At 38.1% G+C, this 22,357-nt stretch overlaps 1 protein-coding gene and 1 pseudogene across 1 annotated transcript; one reads left to right on the top strand and one right to left on the bottom strand.

The window, feature by feature from the left end:
• Positions 1-1,889: 1,889 nt before the first annotated feature.
• LOC101146223 (V-type proton ATPase subunit e 1-like) lies at positions 1,890-2,134 on the bottom strand (annotated as a pseudogene).
• Positions 2,135-3,985: 1,851 nt separating this feature from the next.
• Positions 3,986-20,402, top strand: FAM98A (family with sequence similarity 98 member A). The gene is made up of 8 exons (XM_004029085.4): positions 3,986-4,991; positions 8,516-8,664; positions 11,852-11,986; positions 15,547-15,731; positions 16,746-16,826; positions 17,388-17,504; positions 18,368-18,535; positions 18,621-20,402. The coding sequence occupies exons 1-8, from the start codon at positions 4,939-4,941 to the stop codon at positions 19,287-19,289; spliced, it is 1,557 nt and encodes a 518-aa protein (XP_004029134.1). The 5' UTR covers positions 3,986-4,938; the 3' UTR covers positions 19,290-20,402.
• The last annotated feature ends 1,955 nt before the right edge of the window (positions 20,403-22,357 follow it).

The following is a 22,357-nucleotide window of genomic DNA, read 5'->3' on the forward strand; positions in this document are numbered from 1 at the left end:
TCACTGTGCGAGCTGAAAAGGACTTTATTTAGCAACATACACAAACTTGCATTTCTGAGCAACACCAGTAAATCTATGATCTTTCTATTTTCTCCTTGCTGGAGGGTCATTCTAAAGATAAATTCATTAAAAATGGAAAATGCTGCTATTTTTCAGACAGTGTTCTTTTATTTTTGATAGAAAGTTATTTGTTTTAGATGCCTATTTAATCATCTCTTAGAAACCAATCCATGACAAATCTTATATTTTGAGCTTATACCTACCTCTTTTCCATGATAAAAAATTACTTCTAAAGATGCTAGAAGTAACTTTCTTAAAGATGTCAGCTGCATAAATTTTTAATTACTATATAATTAAAAACCTTCTAATAATTTTTAAGGTTATGACTTATAAAACATGTTCCTCTGGAAACTGAAATCAGTTTTCAATTTTCCCATTTACATTTCTTTCACAAGTGAAAAAAATAATTTGTCTTTATTCTTTTCAAGAAGAGCTAGAAAAGGCTGATCTTTAAGATCATTCATTGTTTCTAATCTCCAGGAAAGGCAGTGTGGTATGGACCCCCCTCCCCCGAAAACTATCTGCATCATAATCGTTGGAACATGAGAGTATGGAAAAAGGGACTTTGCAGGTGTGGTTAAATTGAAGATCTTGAGGTTGGGAGATTATTCTGGATTATCTGGCACAAGGATGGGGGTCCTTGTAAGTAAAAGAGGGAGGTAGGAAGGTAAGAGGGCATGACTACCATGTAGCAGGGGTCGGAGTGGTGTTGCTGGTCTTGATGAAGGAGGGGGAGTCACAAGCCAAAGAAGGTGGGTGGCCTCTAGAAACCAAAACAGGGAAGAAAACAGATTCTCTCCTAGAGATTCCAGAAGAAATGCAAACCTGCCCATTTTTGCCAGGTGAGATCCATTTCAGGTGTCTGACCTCCAGAGCTGTAAGATAATAAATCTGTCTTGTTTTAAGCCTCTAAATTTGTGGTAATCTGTAGCAGCAGCAGTTAAGAATATGGACAGTAACCAGACTCCCTCAAAGATGGGACACTAGAAAAGCTTTATTTTATATTTTATTTTATCTATAGAAAACAGAAAAGTGATTTATTCCAAAAGATGGCAGAAATGAGAAATTCATACTAAAAATATACCTTGGGCCGGATGTGGTGGCTCATGACGGGGCGCAGTGGCCAAGGTGGGCGGATTGCTTGAGCCCAAGATTTTGAGACCAGCCTGGGCAACATGACAAAACCGTCTCTACCAAAAAATTAAAAAACTTAGCCAGGCATGGTGGCCAGCGGCTGTAGTCCTAGCTACTTGGGAGGCTGAGGCAGGAGGATCACTTGAGCCCAGGAGGTTGAGGCTACGAGATCACCACTGCACTTCAGGGGGAGCGACAGAGCAAAACTCTGTTTAAAAAGGAAGAAAGAAAAAAAAAAGAACACATAATTTGGTGTAATTCTGTTGGGAGAGCTCTTTCCTCTGAACGTCCTCTCCTACTGACTGCCCCACTGGAGTCTTGTCAGGCAGTACGTTCTAAATAGTTCACTGACTCCCATGTTATGAGAAGGCAGGAGCCATCTACAAATCCACAAATTCCAAGGACATAATAACACATTTCTCAGAAGAAAAGCATCTTCTCTCTCAAAAGAGTGCATTATCATTTTGAGGAGTTGGCACAGTTTAGGTTAAGTAGGCACATAATTCATTAAAGCATAAAAAAGTTGAAGAAAAAAATGCTGCATTGTGTTAGACATTCAAATGTGGTGTGAATGTTTAAGGCAGCTGATGCCCAAAATAAGCAAGTCAAGAAAAGTGGTGTGGTTTGGATTTTGCATCTAGAAGGAATTCTTTTCTCATGACTGCTAAGACTGAGCACTGTAAAGCCTGTCTTGCTCAAGGCCAATGACACTTCGGATACCAGATGATTTCATGTTTCAACTGCAGTCTGAAGAGAGGGTTGAGTTGGCCAGGATTGCAATCAGCCAAAAGAGACAGCAACAAACTGAACAGGTCACCAACATGGTAATGATAACTCCCTAGTTAGGACCCTTAGGGATGAACCAAGGCATGAAGAAACCAGTGAAGCCCTAAAACACGCTCATTGCAATGAGAGGTATGGTGAGGCCCTGATATGCCATGCTTACCGCTGGTCTGCCAGCCCCTGCCCCTCTGCCTCACTTGGGTCCCACCTGGAAGTCATTTTTAATTAATTTTTTTTTTAACAGAGACAGAGTCTTGCTATGTTGCTCAAGCTGGTCTTGAACCCCTGGCTTCAAGTAATCCTCCTGCCTCAGCCTCCCAAAGTGCTGGGATTGCAGGTCTGAACTACCGCGCCAGACCCTAGAAGGGTTTTAAGTTGGTATTTTATATTCTTTTTTGAGAAAGAATCTAGAATCAAAGTCATCAGTAAAACGGCGTGTGCTGGCACTTGTGGGTGTGCCTTCTCACAAGAGTACCCTTAAGCAATTATTCAGCCTCTAGGTGAACACCTTCTAGACAGGAAGCTCATCATCTCTCAACGATACCTAAGTCACTTTAAGACTACTCTTAGAGTGTTAGAAAATTCTTTCTTATACTGATCTGATGCAAAAACCAGAGCTTCCTCACTTCCAAATCATTGTTCCTTTCATTCTAGTAAACTCAGTTTCAAAGAGGTCTTCAGATATCAGGTTCCATTATAAACATAAATAATTTCTAAATAAAATGCAAAAGATTCCTCGTAGATCCCATTAAAATGATGACAATTTTTTTTCTTTCTTTCTGAGCCTGCCTGGTAGGGAACACAATTTTGTTTAAGTAGTATTTAAAAGCTTTTTTTAATTGCAGAGAAAGCCATTGTAGAATTACTTTAAACCATAATATATAAAAATTTCATATCAGCAATCCTTCATTTAAGCTAACGATGTGAATTAGAAAGAAAATACTATTCCTGCAAAAGCTGGATTTTTTTTAAAGAAAGAAAGGGAATACTAATACTTTTAGGGAAGTCATCACTCGTTCATTCACTAATATTGAACACAATATTATATTCAATATTAGTTCAATATTGAACACAGCTTACATCAAAAGTGAGTCAAGAATGAAACTCTTTTTCTTTCAAAATTGATTTTTGTATTAGGCATGACTTTGTTTAGCACCTTCAACAACCCTATGAGGAAAATAATTATTCCATTATTATAAGGTAATTATGTACAATATATACAAGTTTAAACAAATTCAACTAGCTAAATTTTCCTCTTTTCACATCCTGCGTATAAATCCTTATTTGACTAGTCAAATAAGAAGGAATATGGATTTAGATATACCTCAATCTCAAAATCTAGTTTCATACTTACAGGCATTAAGATTGCTGAAGATTATTAAGCCACTCAGCCTTAGTGTCCTCATCTGTAGAATGTGACTAATATTCACACAGCCTTATGGTGACTGCATCATAATGGGCCATATCAAGTGCACATGGTAAGTGCAGAAAACCTACCCCCACTTCAGATGATGCAAAATAAGGAAACTGAAAAAGGTACTACTGGACGGGCGCGGTGGCTCACGCCTGGAATCCCAGCACTTTGGGAGGCCAAGGCGGGCGGACCACAAGGTCAGAAGATCGAGACCATCCTGGCTAACATGGTGAAACCCCGTCTCTACTAAAAATACAAAAAATTAGCTGGGTGTGGTGGTGAACGCCTGTGGTCCCAGCTACTTGGGAGGCTGAGGCAGAATAATGGCGTGAACCCGCGAGGCGGAGCTTGCAGTGAGCGGAGATCGCGCCACTGCACTCCAGCCTGAGCGACAGAGCAAGGCTACGTCTCATTAAAAAAAAAAAAAAAAAAAGAAAAAGGTACTACTAAGGATAGGAACATCTATCCATCAGACACAAAAATGCTTGAGAACTATAGAATAAAATCAACAGGTATCAATATGAAAACTCTTTAATTAAATGCCTACACGATTTAACAGTATGCCAACTTAGGTTAAATATAGTTTTCTAAATACGCCATCACTTTGAAAACATTTCTCATTTTTCAGTAATTTCTAAGCACACCCTCAGTAACTGCCAAGATATCACAACACATCCACATCGTGAACTCAGTGTTTCACCCGGGCAAATAATGTCAAAAGTAATGACAGTACAGCCAAAAATTTTATTCACTGTCTAAACTACGTGGATTTAAAAATATTCTATTCTATTTGCTATGGAGTGAAGCTCACCTTCTCCTTAAAATAACATGCTTAGTGTCTGGGAAGGGCTTTAGACATCAGATAGAGAATGCATGAGGGAAAACGACCCAACTTTCTGAACATCCATAGTCTACGGAAAGTTGGCTCATCCCTAACCCTGAAATAAAGCTACTGCAGCCACGAGGAAATCAAATGGCACGCTATCTGCCGTCTGCACTTGGCCCGCACCCGCGTCCTGAAGACGGGAGCGCAAGAATTCTCCCTTTCTCCACGACCTGCAAGCTAAGGCTAGCACATGCCGGCACCCTACGAAGAGCCACGCGATCTCCTGTCTGGGATGCAGAGACTCGGTTTCACAGCCGACTCCACACGAGCCCCGAGACTCTCCAAGCTCCTTCACGGCCCGCCGCGCCCCCTACATTCGCACATGCGTACACCCAATAAAGAGAGCCGAGAGCGCTCCCCTTCGCGTGGTCGCCACGCCCAGCTGCCACGCAGCCGGTCCTCCTGCCCTTCTCTGGGCGGCTGACTTCACTATCCAGTAACGCGCATGTGCAAAACTGCGGGCCTTGTAATTCTTTAGTGGGCAGGGGTGGGGCGGTCGGTGGGACCAAGTTTCTTGCGCACGCTCCGGACATGCGCAGTGCGGGAGCTGAGGCGCCAGCTGTCGATTTGGAAGTTCCGGGGAAGTCGCGCATGCGCGAGTGTACGCGTTGCCGGCGAAGAGGGGAGCCTGACGACTCGGAAATTTGAATACCACAGTAGCATGGAGTGTGACCTCATGGAGACTGACATCTTGGAGTCGTTGGAAGATCTAGGGTAAGACTGTCAGGGCACGGGTCTCCCAAGCCCCACGCTGCCGGCCCCCTGGGAACACCTCCTGCGCCCCAGTCTGAGACACCTGCCTCTCCACGCCGCACCCCGTGGCTCCTGGCTGTCGCTTCCCTTTGGCCCCGGCACCCCCAATGCCACGTCCACTGTCTGCACTGCTAGCTCGGGGTCCCCCAATCCCAACACCCCTAGGCCTGCCCAGTGCTCCCTGCAGGCGAGCTACCCGCAGCGTTTGTCAGTCATGCGTGTCATTGTCTGGGCTCTGGTTCTCGCCACCCCCACTCCCCGAGCTTCTCTCCTCGCTTCATCCTCCTGCCCTACCCCTTAACCCCTCAACTCTAAAGGTTGCCAAAGTTGATTCTGCTTTCCTACTTGTTCTCCAGATTTCCTACTCCCATCTTGAGCCCCTCCTCCTACCCCACCCCAGTTCTCTCAAAATTTCTCCTTTGCCCAGTCATCTCTGCATGCACCCAGGCTTCGCTAAGCCACTTGTATGGGCGCTGCATCTGTTCCGCTGGCCAGCTCACTTGTGCATCTAACCTATCACCACGTCCCTGGGAACCACCAGCAGTTTGCTTTGACTCTGTGATACTCTGCCTCGTTGAGCCCCATTAGACCAGGGTCGTCTTCACCCACGAAGAACCTGCGTATTTGTTTTGCATTTTGTCTCTCCTTCTCCTGATAGTTATTCAACCATAATTCATCAGTATCTAGAAGCTGGAAATAGGGTTTGTTATCTCACTGGGTCACCCAGATCAGTGTACTCTATTAAACTTGAGAACGTGGACCCTCTTGGGCTAAATGTGGTTCCAGAAACAAATTGTATGGTTAGATACTTACCTACAGGTACGGTATCAAAACAAAGTACAGATTTAGCTAGCTGTATTTCTAAGTAACAAGTTCTTTATCAAAATTTTCTCTCAGGTTTTTCCATGACAAGGAAACCTTTGAGAGAAACCTTTCTTTAGGAAAAAACACCTTGAGGATTCCCAAAGTCTGCCTATTTGAATAATTTACTACCCTAGTAGAAATTTTTAGGAACGAAGTAGTCTTGCTTATCATCTCTCTTTGTCACAGTGAAATACTATTGTTCTTTTCTTGGAAACTTGCTCTAAATTTTTATAAATATTCCAGACTTTAGGGGGCTTCTTTCTTTCATTAGGGCATATGTTAAAGTCATTCAGCAAAATAGTCTCTTTAGTTGACATCTCAGACTGAATCGCTTGTTCACACATGAAACCATTCATTCATTAGGACTTTTTTAGGAACAGTTGCTTTGTGGCAGTGTTGGGCCCTTAGGGTACAAGGTGAGGTGGAAGAGGGGTTCACAGGATACTGGGAAAATATGCTGTGAGGAGCCCTGAGGAGGGTCCCTTTACTGGGAAAGGAAATGAAATCCTAGAAGCTTCTTTCTGGAATAAGTGACACTATAGTACTGTAGTGGAATGAGTGGAATGAAAGAAAGGGGGTAGACCTTATTAAATGTAGTCTTTCTGCATGGATAGTGGTCACTTAAGAATTGGCCACGGATGCTGTTTCTTCCCATTATTGTCTTTTTTTTCACCCTCCTTTTTTTAACTTTTTATTCTTTTGGGTACTGTACAAGTAATTGTTACTGTAGTAATTGTAATCACATAACTACTTGAGATAGAGTGTAATGTAAACCATGGATTTTCTGAAAACTGTTATAAATTTTAACCTTAACTACTTAGTTTGGTGGCATTCAAACATTAAAAGTCAGCCTTAATTAATTGAAATGTACTTTTAAAGGATTCACGGAGAAATACTAGAATTGAATGACTACCTTTTCTATTTATTTATTTATTAAGAGATGAGGTCTCGCTCTGGTGACCAGGCTGGTCTCGAACTCCTAGCCTCAAGCGATCCTCCCACGTCAGGCTCCGGAGTAGCTGGGACTACAGGTGTATGCCATTGATCCCGGCAAATGACTATCTTTTATCTCTTACCTGGCACACAGTAGGAATTCAGTAACTACTTGTTGAATAAACTAATGAAGTCTAAATGTGAAACTCAAGGAGAAACTTTTAGGCCTAGTCTTTTGATTTCAGTGTCTAATAGTACATAGTTTATAAATCTAGATGCCAGACTACATGTGATCTCATTTTTTTATGTATGATTTGTTTTCATTTTGTTGCATATACTGTGTAAACCTATAATCATATTTTAAAGGGATTGAGAACTGTCATTTCTCTAACATACCTGTAGTTCTCAACATTATATTATCTTTTTTTTTTTCTTTTTGATGCGGAGTCTTGCTCTGTCGCCCAGGCTGGAGTGCAGTAGTGCGATCTCGGCTAACTGCAAGCTCTGCCTCCCGGATTCAAGCCATTCTCCTGCCTCAGCCTCCTGAGTAGCTGAGACTACAGGCGCCCTCCACCATGCCTGGCTAATTTTTTTGTATTTTTATTAGAGATGGGGTTTCATCGTGTTAGCCGGGATCGTCTTGATCTCCTGACCTCGTGATCCGCCTGCCTCGGCCTCCCAAAGTGCTGGGATTACAGGCGTGAGCCACCACGCCTGGCCTAAACATTGTATTATCTTAAGCATATTTATTGTATCATCTTAAGTAAGCATTATTATCAATATTTAAGAGAATGTAAAGCAATCTGAATAATATGTATTTAAGATTACTTGGAGTGACAGAAATCTTATATTTTAGAATATTGGTGATTGGAGTTCGTTATGGCTGTCATCTTTTATGAATGTTTGAACATTTTTAAATTTTAAAAAATTATATTGGAATCACTTACAAAGGATTAGGATTCAGATGCACCAGTTCATTAACTGCCAATATTTATTAAGCTAACCTGACGTTTCTTTGGTACTAGAATGTCTTACTAGTCTTAACTGGCATTAAATTTATAAAAATGATATAAATGGTTAACCGGAAAGTTTTTACTTTTAAAGGGAGTCATTAAAAACCTAACTAAGCCTGGGCAACATAGTAAGACCCCTGGCTATTTTATAAAAAATAAAAAAAAAGCCAGGTTTGGTGGCTTGTACCTTCACTGCACTTCAGCCTAGGTGACAGTGCAAGACCTCATCTCAAAATAAAAACATAATCTAGTTGTTTTCTGGAAAATTTTTAGAAAAGATAACCTAAGTTTTATTTCTGAAATAAGTTACAGTATAATTAGCTATTACTTGTTAATTTGCTTTTAATACTCAATTCAATTACAGTAAGAAAATCTTTTTACAATGGAAGCTTTTAGTAAATGTACGGAAGTTGACATAATTTAGTAGTATATGCAATTCTGTTAGATATTCACCTACATTTTGAAAGGTTGAAATGCAGCTACCATTTAGCTGCTTTTTGTAATGGTTCAGTATAGTTCTAAATTATGTTTATGTTTGTCCATTTAAAATAAAGATAAGTATTAACTTATCTTTATTAAATTATTGCTTATATAAATAAGACATAGATATGTTTTATCTGTACTATATTAGGTATGATTGTATTTTCTTCTGAAATGTAATTTCTTGCTCACCAGTTACAAGGGCCCATTGTTGGAAGATGGAGCGCTCTCTCAGGCAGTCTCTGCTGGAGCCAGTTCCCCCGAGTTTACCAAACTCTGTGCTTGGCTGGTGTCTGAATTAAGAGTGCTCTGTAAACTAGAGGAAAACGTGCAAGCAACTAACAGTAAGTAAACATTCACTTTTAGGTACAAAGTATAAAAATAACATTGAGGTATTGTCAACTGAACATTATCAATACTAAAGCTGAAAGTTGCAAGTTTTTGTAAATGTAAAAAATTTGTAAAGAAGCCAAGATTTTTTTTCCCTCCGTTGTTTTTAGAGGTGATTCAGAAGTTGAAATACCAGAATAAAGTCATGTAACTTAAAAATTCGTGGAGGCTGAAAAGACCCTATTACTGGGATACAGAGAAATGGAGACCACAAGCATAGAATGTATGAACTTCCTATATTTTGTAAGATGTTAAATGTAAGATCCTAGATTGATAGCTAGAACTAGATACTGGGATATTTTTCTTTTAGGATTACCAGATTATTATTCTGTTATGCTTGGGGAGAAAGAGAACACTTTGTTAAGACATTTTGTTTATCATAAGAATGCGTCGTTAGATACATCACAGTGAGATCCAGGACAATCAAATTTATGGATCTGAGAGCTGTTCTGCATTTACCAATTTTGTTTCCACTGTTGCACTAGTTTGTCGACACTGCAAAAGAGGCAAAAGCTTGGAACCTACCACTCTACCATCTGGTTCCTTCCTGCTGTAGGTAAACCTATAATAGGAGACCAAGGAAAATACTCACCTGTTAACCCACCCTTATGGAGAGCTATATGTATAATTCCTTTTTTTCCACATAATCACATTTTGAAGAGCTCACCTTCTTGCATGCTAGTGTGTGTGTGTGTGTATATATATGTGTGTATGTATATGTGTGTATATATATGTGTATATATATGTGTGTGTATGTGTGTGTGTGTGTGTGTATATATATATATATATATATATATATATATATATATATATTTTTTTTTTTTTTTTTTTTTTACTTTATGTTCCGGGATACATGTGTAGAACATGCAGGTTTGTTACATAGGGATACGTGTGCCATGGTGGTTTGCTACACCTATTGACCTGTCCTCTGAGTTCCCTCTCCTCGCCCTCTAACCCACAACAGGCCCGGGTGTGTGTTGTCCATGTGTTCTCATTTTTTAACTCCCACTTAGTGGTGAGAACATGTGGTGTTTTTTTTTCTGTTCCTGTGTTAGTTTGTGGAGGATGATGGCTTGCATGCTAGTATATTTAATGTGTACGTGTTAGTTGCATTCAGTTCTAATTATTAAGGAGAGTATAGTGTAACAGTAACGATAGCAACAGCTTACATTTATTGCATACTCACTGTGTTCTAAACACTTGATATGTGTTAGCTCATTAAACCTCAGGGCAACCCTATGAGGCAGGTTTCATTACTGTTATACCTTTAACAAGAAAGCCCAGAGAATTTAAATACATTGCCTGAGGTCATACAACCTGTAGGGGTGAAGCCTGGTTTCAACCCCAGAACAGTAGTCAAGTTCTGAGCCAGTGTGCTTGAACACTGTGCTATACTGCCTCTTGACCAGATGTTTCAGAGACTGTAGGAACCTTTGAAAACACCAGTACTAGATGATACCTCTTTTTAACCTGGAGCCCCTTTTTCTCAAATGAAACATGATACAGAAGCTAACATGTAAAACAGGTTAGAAGGTATTCTAACAAAGTAGAGACGAGGTACCTTTAGCCCAGCTCTTTCCTCCTCATCCTCCCAGCTGCCTCTAAAAGAGCTCTTTGGAACTAAAGGGCTCACAGATCACAGTTTGCAAAATATTCATAATGTAGGCTTCCTGTATAACAGATTAGAAAATGGACTCAGGTGATCAAGTGACTCTCTCAGAGTTTGTTAATTTCTTCCCCTTTGTGATAGTGAATAGAGAACAATCAAAATAATGAAGAAAGAGCTTTGTTTTTCCTTTGGTTCACCCAGTGAACTCTATACCTTTTTTTATATGCTGTGGGAATATAAGACTGTAAGTCATGTTTGCTGTCTTCAAATTTTTTCTAATTGAGAATGTTAGGCACAAATTAAACAACTGGAGATAAGTACAGTCCTTTCGTTTGTTTGTTTTTAGACAAGATTTCACTCTGTCACCCAGGCTGGAGTGCAGTGGCATGATCTGGGCTCACTGCAACCTCTGCTTCCCAGGTTCAAGCAATTCTCCAGGTCAGCCTCCGTAGTAGCTGGGACTACAGGCATGTGCCACGACAACTGGCTAATTTTTGTTATTTTTCTTAGAGACGGGGTTTTGCCACTTTACTTAGGCTGTTCTCAAATTCCTGAACTCAAACCATCCACTCGTTTCGGCCTTCCAAAGTGCTGGAATTACAGGCATGAGCCACCATGCCCGGCCAAGTACAGTACTTAAATGCTGAACCACTTTGTGGTTCACAGAGAGAGGAAATCAGCAAGTACGAGGGTAAAGTTTCAGCCAAGTACAAGGAAGGTTTCTTCAAGGAGCAAGGCCACTGGGCTTTGATGGATGGGTGGGATTTGCTAGAGGGGAAGAGAGTAGAGGACATATCTGTCACAGGGAATAACTTAAATGAAGGCACAGAGTGGAAATAAGACTGGCTATTCATGGGACAGTGAGGAGACTGGCCTGGCACACACAGGAAATATTTGTGGAGGGAAAGTAGGTGATTATAGCTGAATATGCTGGGAAGAACAAACCTAAGCAGCTATGAAGAATCTTGAAAAGCAGACAGAAAAAAATCAGATTGGATGAGGGAGAAATTAGGGAACCATTAAAGACTCCCAAATAAGAGAATGACCTAATGAACACTGAGAAAGAAAATTTTAGATTGGGAGCAGTGGCTCATGCCTGTAGTAATCCCAGCACTTGAAGACACCAAGGTGGGAAGATAACTTGAGGCCAGGAGTTTGACACTAACCTAGACAACATACTGAGACCTAGTCTCTACAAAAAAATTTTCTAAATATTAGCCAGGCATGGTAGCGTACACCTGTAGGCCCAGCTATTCCAGAGAGTTAAACAGGAGGATCCTTCAAGCCCAGGGGTTTGAGGTTACAGTAAGCCCTGATCACACCACTGCACTCCAGCCTAGGCCTCAGAGACCTTATCTCAAAAAAGAAAAAAAAAGAAGAAACTTTGCAGTGGTGTAAGAAAGGATAAATTAGAAGGGGAAAAAACTCAAGTTATGAAAATCCTATTAACAATTTCAATTATATATAATAATTGTTATGCTAATGGAAAAATAATCACTATCATTAAATAAGATTATTTTAATTCTTAAAAGGTCCGAGTGAAGCTGAAGAATTCCAGCTTGAGGTGAGTGGGCTACTAGGGGAGATGAACTGCCCGTATCTTTCACTGACATCTGGAGATGTGACCAAGCGCCTTCTCATTCAGAAGAACTGCCTCCTCTTGCTCAGTAAGTTCATGGCTACTAGAATATAGCTATCACTTTCTGTTTATGTTTTCCATGACTAATAAACTGACCATGGTTTTTTGTTTGTTTATTTCATTATGGATATAATTCAAAATTCATTTTAAAATAAAACTTTCTTAAATTTCCAATTTAGGAGCTGAGGGTAGATGTGTGCACTGGTAGCATTATTGTTTTTGTAACTGATACTCTTTCAATATTTCAGCCTCAGTGGTACTCAGGCTGTTGTGCTTCTCCTAATGTGATCACTGGTAGTTTTGGAGTGTTGCTCAAGTGTGTGATCATTAAACTTGCATTTTAGACTAGAAGCACATTTTTAAGTATACTAGGAAGATAGTATGGAAATAATGGAGATTTTGTTTAGAAATTAATTTCTTTGAGGAGAGTAAGCATTTATAATAGTAGACACAGTTAATGGTTAATGTAATTTAAAGTATTTTGTCTTGTTGCTATTTCTTTGTGGTTGGGTAATTTGGGATTTTGGTTTTGTTTGTAAATATTCTGGAATAATACTTGCATTGTTCTGGTACTTATTCTGAGAAATGAATTTTTATGAAAAGTTCTTTCCTTCCATGTTTTTTACATACTTACTACTGTTTTGTCTCTTCACACTGAAAAACAGTAAGTAGATTCAAAAATTTTATTGCCTTCTATAAACTTTCCAATAAATACAACCTATAGTCTTAACTCAGAATTTATGTAGCATTCTGAAGCACATTTACATTAAGCTTTGGTTAACTGGCTATTATAGTTCTCATTATGACAGACAATTCAGAGGATTTTTAAAATCTTTGTCTTTACAACTCTATTATGGTTTCTGAAAAAATTATATAACTTCAGTTTTTAAGGTTCTGTTAAAAAAAAAAAAAAGTGTTCATAGCCATTATACTTAGGCACTAAGTTATTCCAGAATCACTTTTGTAACTTCCCCTTTGTCTGTCAAATGATTGTTATTGTGGGAATGTGGACGTAAGGTTAGGTGTTGCTTTAGATACTGATATTGCTGCTGGTAGTTCTTACATATTCATTTAATATTCTTCATATTGTATAATTTCTGTAACTTATTCAATAGTAGTATACTCAGCTGATTCTTCCTTTATAGCATTGCTTATCCTTTACCAATATTTGGCACTTAGAATATGTTATCTACATAGGAAGATAATAGCTGTGTGGAATGCTTACTAATGACCCTGAATAGCTAATTCTTCCAGAGAGCTCAGAGTTTGGCCTTTTTAGCACTGATACTTAATACAAACCACTTGAATGTAAGTATAAAATGCCTTTCACACTTTTCTGTTTCTTAAGCAGACTTAAGTGAACATTATTTTGGACTCAGGGTCATAATTCTAGACTTTATTTTAATGTGCTATCATCACCTCAAATGCTTTTCAAGAATATACAACTATTTGCTCTTCAATTAAATGACTAAATCATCTAGAGGTCACTCACTTTTTATATTCTTCATACATACATATATACACACTGTTTCCCTCTTTATCTTTGCTTCTGCCGATTCTCCCTTTCTAAAGTATTCTCCCCAGTTTGTAACCTCTCTTTCATTCTAGCATTTACCTACATGTACTCATTTTCGACTTGGTCTATGTAAATATTTCTCATCTTTTGAAGTATCAGTTGTCACATCTGGATGCTATAATTTTACTTTTCCAGCACCCTTACCTCACTAACTTGAATCTTTTATCACATTGTATTTTAGGGGGGAAAACAAACCAGCCTCATTAGAATTGTTGGCAAAATAGAATAGCCTTTGAGTGAGAGGCTGAAAAGCTCTCATGTATCAGATTAAGGACTCTGTTTGGCTCTTCATTGGCCTTTTATGGTTCTCAGAGTGTTACCCTTACGTAAATTAAGTAAGATGTCTGAGTTCCTAATAGATGAAGAACTATTCATCTTTTATTTTTGCATATATTCTTTATTCCTAACTAGATTATCGGAAGAGATCATCTTTTTGATGTTTTAAAAAATGTTATCTTCAGTGCCTTTCCCAGTGCTTTGAACATACTGATTACGATTAAAGTTTTTTCATGATAATTATATTGGCAACCTAATTTTGTGAATACCTGAACTATGTTATCCCAAATTTACAGAACCAATATATTAAATCATATAGTATATGATTTTCTAGAACAAGAGTTGGCAAACTTTTTCTAAAAGGGCCAGATAGTAAATATTTTTGGCTTTGTGGCCCTAAGTTCTCTGTCACAACTACATACCTTTGCTGTTACAGCATGAAAGCAGCCATAGACAATATATAAATGAGTGAGTGTGGCAGTGTCCTAATGAAACCTTATGTACAAAAACAGTGGTTGTTGTCTTAACAGTGGGGTTTTACTGTTTTGACGTTTTAACTCATAAATACAGTTTGCTGTATGGAACATGTTAAGATTTTACAGTGTCAAATCCATTTAGAATGACCTTTCCAGAAACAGCTGCATTTATTGTTTTAGAACAGGAGTTGGCAGCCTTTCAGAAATGATTTGCCAAAATTATGGCCTCTGTCCTTCTAGCATTACATTTTGGGTATAGGAAATTTGATACACAAGTTGACTTTTTTCTACTTCTAATAGGACCTGAGGGCCTTGAAAATATCTTTTCCCAAAACTGGTTTCGTTATATTGTCAGAAGAATCTCACTTTGTCACATAACCAGAAATCCTAAGATTCAAATGATTCTTAATCATCTTTTATAAAAATGGAAATGTCCTTGGGAATGTTAAAGGAATGAGATTGAATATTTATACCTTCAACTGAATTACCTGAAACAGATTGCAGCCCCCATTATACCAGGCTGAAATCAGCACACAAGGGGATGATACTGACACAAAGGGAACGATGCCAAGAAGTGCTTTGAAGGTTTTATTGTTGTTTTGAAGGGAATGGGGTGAGGAAAGTAGGGGGAAGGGAGTCCTGAGAAGAATATAGATGAAAGAGGGCTCTCTTTGATTAGCCAGAGGGCAACATAAGATTTGGAGACCATGGGAAAGGAACTCTGGGGTGCCTTCCTGCTTCTCCTGTGAGTTAAGCTTTGACTTCTTATAAATGTTGTTTCACACCTCTTCTGGACAGGCTCCTAATTACTGGGAGACAAGAGAGCAAGGTAGTTGTGTCATTGATGCTCACAAGTAGTGAGAAGTAAAAAAAAAAAAATTAATTGTCATTAAAAATTGGTCACCTGCCATCTTTTGCAAAATTTTTAACAGATGCCAACCCCTGTTCTGGAGGTTCCTTAATACCAGAATTCAAGAATCCAAATTTTTAGATGTTACTTACCTCGATCCTTCGGTTTCAAAGAGAATCGCTTATTTTAAAATTAACATTTAAACATTATATATCGCTTAAATAACTGAATTACATAACCAGTTTATTTCTTATTTCATTTGCAGGTAAAAGTAGTTTTTCTTTCTTGTTTTTATCCATTCTTGCAGCTTTAACAGTTACATATCAATAGGTCTATATAGTTGTGACTCCAGACTTATGACTATAACTATAGCTGTATCTCATTTTGAAATCTTATTTTGTTTACTTCAGCATACCTCATCTCAGAACTAGAAGCTGCCAGAATGCTCTGTGTGAATGCTCCTCCAAAAAAAGCTCAAGAAGGAGGCGGTAGTGAGGTCTTTCAAGAGTTGAAAGGCATATGTATTGCTCTAGGAATGTCCAAACCTCCAGCCAATATAACTATGTTCCAATTCTTCAGCGGGATTGAAAAAAAAGTAAGACCTTTAGTACCAAATTGTAGTGTATTAAAGGCATAGTCCTACATTTGTTTGAAATGAAGCAATTAATTTAATTTCTCTTAATGGGAACCTAATGTGCATATATTATTAAGTAATTGTTACGAAATGAGTTTTGGGTTTTAAATCCTAGATGCCTTAAAGATAAATTAGTATTTTAGTATTTTCCTAAAAACATGTTAGCGTGTTTCTTTTTCAAAAAGGAAACTTTACACTGGTTTGTAAGCTAAAGTAAGCTAGATATAATGTAAAAAGGATTAAGATTTCAGTCCTTTTAAAAATTATTTTATCATTGAACTTTGATACAGTCAATTTAAGTTCTTTATCACTAAATGTTACCACCCTCCTCTCCATTGACTGGACAGAAAGGATATTAATATTTTTGTTTTTTAATCCAGTCACTTCAAACCTCATGCTTCAATTGACAAAATAGATTTGTTGACTGCTAACATAATCTAGTATGTGAAAAGAAATTAGAATTATTTTTATACCACACATTATCAGTTAAGATTTTCTATATAATTAATTAGGAACAAGCAATTTTAACAAAAATGAGTAGAAGAGAACGGTATTTGTTATAGCACAGTTATTCCCTATACGCTTATCTGCTGGACTCTTAAGAATTGGTACATTTGCATTGTGGGGTAGACCAGCACCATGATGCACAAATTTGGCTGAACTCTACAGGGGAGCAGCAGTGTTTCCATAGTCCATATTTTCCTGTGTGTTCATTCATCCATTCAGCAAATGTTCATTGAGTGCCTACTGTTGTCAGGCACTGTTCTAGGTGCAATGAAGGACTTCTGTAGGCGTGAGGAGTGGGACCAGTATGTGTCTTTATCTTGTGGGTCTTTTACATTTGCATTTCAAAACATCCTCCACCTTTGCCTCTGTCAGGAATCTTCTTTTGATGGCAAGATATGATGGGAATTGGGAAGATGAGGATGTTTTACTTTTAGAGTTTTTATTCATTTATTTATGTTTTTGTGTCAGTTAAAGGAAACATTAGCAAAAGTTCCACCTAATCATGTGGGAAAGCCTTTACTGAAGAAGCCAATGGGACCAGCCCACTGGGTGAGTAGTAATCATCTTGAGTAAACTTTGTAAAGAACTATAGAGTTTGTGATTTTCATGTCAACACTTACATTTTGTGCTTTTTAAATTATGTTTTCTTATACATAGTTTTCTGGTTGAACACCCTTAGAATCATTTTGTGAATCTCAGGATTTCTGCAGAATAATTTTATTTGTGTAAGATTAGAAGCACTTTTCTCATACTTTGTAAATATTTCACACAGCTGATAAAAGTAAACTGAAATTAAGTATGGTGCATGTTTCTCGTTGCCAAATGGATTGCCTTCAAGCCAAAAACTTCACTGGGCTGAGCTTCACACAGTAAATTATGGGAAAGATAAATAAGAATTGTGTACTTCACATACTCTTCATTATGTTTTGCGAATCAGCTTTTTGTCACCTATCATTTCATTAATTGTTAGTATATTACATGGAATAAGAACTTTTGACTGTTAAATGGCCGGGATCTCAGTTATGAATGACACAGACGTAGTTTTTGCCCTTTTGGGACAGAGAATCAAGCAGATTTAAACTCTAACTAGTCTTTTTAATTTTGCTTCAGGAAAAGATAGAAGCAATTAACCAAGCCATAGCCAATGAATATGAAGTCCGGAGAAAGCTGCTAATAAAACGTTTGGATGTCACTGTACAATCCTTTGGCTGGTCTGACAGAGCTAAGGTACACATTAAATAATTTAAAAGAGCAGACTATTTATAGACATGATCCCTGAACATCTAAACAATTTAGCTACTTGGCAACTATGGGAGAAGTACATAGAAGACACACATAGGGATTTTTCCTTAGTGAGTTATTGAGTAGTGGCTCTTTCAACTATTCAGCAATGACGAAAACATTTATTTTTCAATTTTCTATTTTTTAACAAATCTGAATTTTACAGTTCTTATTGGAGAGAGAAGTTCTTATTGTGAGAGAAATGGAGTTATTCTGAAAATTACTAAAATAATAAATTGATTTCAAATTACTTGTCTACTTTAAACAATTTAATTTGCTAATAGAAGTTAGAAATATTGGATTTGGTATGATTTTATAGACAATTGGAGAATTTGGTAAGACTTAAGTTTTTTTTCAGCTAAATGAGACAATCCAGGTAAAGACCTTGGTCATTCAGCAGATAGTTATTACCTCATAGAAACCAAAGATAGGAAAATTAAAAAGCAAAATTGTTGAAATAGCTTTATATTCTTATATTTAAATAGAAAATGAGTATGTTTGATCTGAGACCAATGATGGGGGAACCTTTTTATCACGTTGGCCTCATAACCCTAAAGGGGCACCTTCCCACTCCACCCCTGCCTCCACAGTCCCTGTCACTCCTTGTTGTGTCAACAAGTCTGGCAGCTGTACTTTTAAGGTAGTTCTTGACTATGTAGGAGCAGTAGTGAGTATATAACTTTTCCTACCATCTAGAGCCTAGTAAATATCATTATCAGATATTTTGGAGACCTTTAACTTATTTAATATGTGTTTCTTATGTCATTTTGAAAATTGACATTTCTCTTTGAACACTTTTCTTTCAACAGAGCCAGACAGAAAAATTAGCCAAGGTTTACCAGCCAAAACGTTCAGTCTTATCCCCTAAAAGTACTATTTCTGTTGCCCATCTTTTGGCTGCAAGGCAGGACTTGTCAAAGATTTTAAGGACAAGCAGCGGCTCTATAAGAGAAAAGACTGCCTGTGCCATCAATAAGGTGATTAGAATACCTTTAATTTTTTCCAAATGCATTTATTTCTGTTCATAAAATAAAAGTTTAAAATATCTTTCCTATTCTGTAGGTGTTGATGGGCAGGGTGCCTGACAGAGGTGGTAGACCCAATGAAATCGAACCTCCACCCCCAGAGATGCCACCGTGGCAGAAGAGGCAAGATGGCCCCCAGCAGCAAACAGGAGGCCGAGGAGGAGGGAGAGGTGGCTATGAACATTCCTCATACGGAGGACGAGGAGGTCATGAACAAGGAGGCGGGAGAGGTGGACGTGGTGGCTATGACCATGGTGGCCGAGGGGGAGGAAGAGGAAATAAGCATCAAGGAGGCTGGACAGATGGAGGGAGTGGTGGAGGAGGTGGCTTCCAAGATGGTGGTTATCGAGATTCAGGTTTCCAGCCAGGTGGCTATCATGGTGGCCACAGCAGTGGTGGCTATCAAGGCGGAGGTTATGGTGGCTTCCAAACATCTTCTTCATATACAGGAAGTGGATACCAGGGTGGTGGCTACCAGCAGGACAATAGATACCAAGATGGCGGGCACCATGGTGATCGTGGTGGTGGTCGTGGAGGGCGAGGTGGTCGTGGAGGCCGAGGTGGTCGTGCAGGCCAGGGAGGAGGCTGGGGAGGAAGAGGGAGCCAGAATTATCACCAAGGGGGTCAATTTGAACAGCATTTCCAGCATGGAGGTTATCAGTATAATCATTCTGGATTTGGACAGGGAAGACATTATACTAGTTGAGGCTACCGAACCTTACATTTTGCTAGAGCTCAAGTAATAGAAACTTAGTTTCAGAATCCTGAATTCAGCACCTATTTTGAATTAATGTGAGACCACAGGTGGCAGGCAGATTCCTGCTTGGCATATGCATTTGTAGGTCTTCATTCAATTCTGTTAGATTTTTTTATTGGACTTACATAATGCCGTTTATTTGAGAAACACATAACATCTCTCCTTTCTATGAAAAATTTTTTAAAAGGTGATTAAAATTGCCTTTAATTGACCAGTAGACTAATTCCACAGTCAGAACATGCATACTTTTTTGAAGAAATTACTTGAATAAGTAGTTTTCATGTTTTCAATATGCAGTTTTGAAAATGAGGATTCACCTAGACTTTTTTAGATTTACTACTAGGAAACCTTCCTCATATGAATAACCATTTATATGTGTTTTGCTTAAAGTATTCCAATGCCTATTTTCCAAGCACAGTTCTGCCCCTGGTTGACTTTTATGCCACGTGTGCTTCATGATGGAACTTTTAGGTCAGTTCCTATTAAATGAGCTCTTCTGCAGATAGCACATTCAGTAGCCTTATTTTGTTGATGGAATACTGTATCATATGCTCAACTCTGAAAACCGTGAACACGGCCAAAATCCATAAAGATTATAAAAGCAAACTAAGTTGTGAACCTATAGTACATGTAGGCATTTAGTTAAGTATAGCAATTCAAACTGACCTGCATCCATCCAAAACAAATTCCTCCTTCAACCTTATTTTTACTTGAAATTTGCTAGAAGAAATAGCAAACCGAAATTTGTTTTATGCATGAGTTAATACCACTGGCTCAGCAAATACAAGTTAGTTTGCTTTAAGCAGGTAACTTTTTTTGTAATGGAAGAAATGCACTACAAAGTTAAGACAGATTTTTGCTAAGTGCAGGAGGCCCTTTATTATTGCTGCAGAAAACAAAAGCCTGGCTGAGTTGATGTTTTACATTCTCCCTTACTGAAATCTACATGACATGATGCTTCTTGCTGGGTTTTTGTACATGTAAACATTGTCAAGCTGTGAAAGAAAATGGCTGGAGGTGTGCTTTGTGTGAAAGGTGAGCAATAAAGTATCTGTTAAGTTCTCTCTTTGGTTTGAGTTTTATTTTAGCTACTGAATTATTCTGGACTCTTGCGTCAAGCTAATGAGCTAAGGCTTTTGTTCCCAAAGATTCTTGAGTATTTCCTTAAAACCTAATTTTAGTGAAAGGTGACTTTTATCCTAAAACCTTAAATAAATGGAAAAATGGCTCTTTCCAGGTTTTCCTTTTATAATAATATAGCTAGAAACCGTCACCACTCATCTCTGGCCACTGGGTGTAGCTGTTGCTACACATACTAGGCAAAAATGTTTTTAGGGTTTTTTTGTTATTTGCTTCTCCATTCTTCCTAAGATTGGGGGACTTTTTTTAAAAAAGGAAGTAACTGAAAATATAAATATGTTTATCAAAAGAGAAATTGTATTTCCTTTCTACTAAATTGGGCTTTTTTAAAGAATCAACTCATGTCATGCCATTTAAAATAATCTACTTGCTCCTGAGATAAGCACATTCTTCTGATAACTAAAACCATCTTTGAAAACCCATGTTGATCCTTTTAACTTTACCTGTTTATTTTTCAGCTAACATTTACAATTATTTTAAAATGTTCAAATTTGAAGACAATTTCAAGTGTTTTATCATTAAAGTAAGTTAAGGTTTTAAGTTGTCTTGAATGTTGTGTTGGTTTCTTTAAACTGTTAAGTAATTATGTTTATATAGGATTTCCTATTAAAATTGTCAAGGTTTCATATTTTAAATGTATCATATCTTAGGATGTATTTATATTTAGTATTTGCTTTGATCTGTTTTGTAGCCTCAGACTCCACAATATAGCTAATGAATACAGGTTTCATTCTTTTGAAAAATATTTTGACTTATCTTTATGGTTAATAGATTGCTTTTTCGAATATAAGCATGTAAGAACACAAATGATACATTTCTCCCTGACAGTTCTGAAATCTGCAGCTCCTGCTTCAAACTGGATTTTCCCCCAACATTTTTATTTTTTAAAAAACTTCTGTGTTCAGGGGTACATGTGAAGGTTTGTTATACAGGTAAACTTGTATGCGGTTTGTTGTACAGACTATTTCATCATCCAGGTATTAAGCCCAACACCCGAAGGTTATCTTTTCTGTTCCTCTAGTTCCTCCCACCCTCCACCGTCAAGTAGACCCCTATCTGTTGTTTCCCTCTTTTGTGTTCATGGGTCCTCATCATTTAGCTCCCACTTATAAGTGAGAATATGTGGTATTTGGTTTTCTGTTCCTGTGTCAGTTTCCTAAGGATAATGGCCTCCAGTTCCAGCCTTGTTCCTGCAAAAGACAGGATCTCATTCTTTTTTATGGCTATATGGTATTTTATGGTGTGTACATGTACCACATTTTCTTTATCCAGTTGGTCATCGATGGGCATTTAGGTTGATTCCGTGTCTTTCCTATTGTGAATAGTGCTGCAGTGAATATATGCGTGCATGTGTCTTTATGGTAGAATGATTTATATTCCTCTGGATGTATATACCCAGTAATGGGATTGCTGGGTCGAATGGTAGTTCTGCTTTTAGCTCTTTGAAGAATCGCCATACTGATTTCCACAACGGTTGAACTAATTTGCACTCCCACCAACAGTGTATAAGTGTTCCCTTTTCTCTGGAACCTAACCAGTGTTTGCTGTTCCTCCCCCGCCCCTCCCCATTCTGAAACCATAAAAGAATTGAGTTTTTTCTCTTGAACATAGATCAAGTTCTCTAGAAACAGGATATTTCAAACCACCAGTTAGTTTTATTGTTATATTAAAGTTCTTAGGTTTTGTATAGAGAGTATCTTTTGATCTTATATGCATTCTTAACCTTAACTTGTAAATAATGATTTACTGGAATAGGGCATATGAGAATTTCTTGGAGAAACAAGCGAAAAATATTAGGAGAGAATTTTTAACATGAAATCTTAAACTGTTATCTCTTAAAATGGATACAGTGAGACAGAGAGTACCTTTAGTTAATG

Source organism: Gorilla gorilla, chromosome 12, assembly GCF_029281585.2.
Source record: "Gorilla gorilla gorilla isolate KB3781 chromosome 12, NHGRI_mGorGor1-v2.1_pri, whole genome shotgun sequence".
NCBI classification, from domain to species: Eukaryota; Metazoa; Chordata; class Mammalia; order Primates; family Hominidae; genus Gorilla; species Gorilla gorilla.

Bases quoted from the DNA above. Each gene is read 5' to 3' on its own strand.
- FAM98A (XM_004029085.4), top strand. From the start codon at position 4,939: ATGGAGTGTGACCTCATGGAGACTGACATCTTGGAGTCGTTGGAAGAT. The intron at 8,665-11,851 runs GTAAGTAAACAT...AATTCTTAAAAG, and splicing joins AAACGTGCAAGCAACTAACA to GTCCGAGTGAAGCTGAAGAA. The intron at 16,827-17,387 runs GTGAGTAGTAAT...ATTTTGCTTCAG, and splicing joins CAATGGGACCAGCCCACTGG to GAAAAGATAGAAGCAATTAA.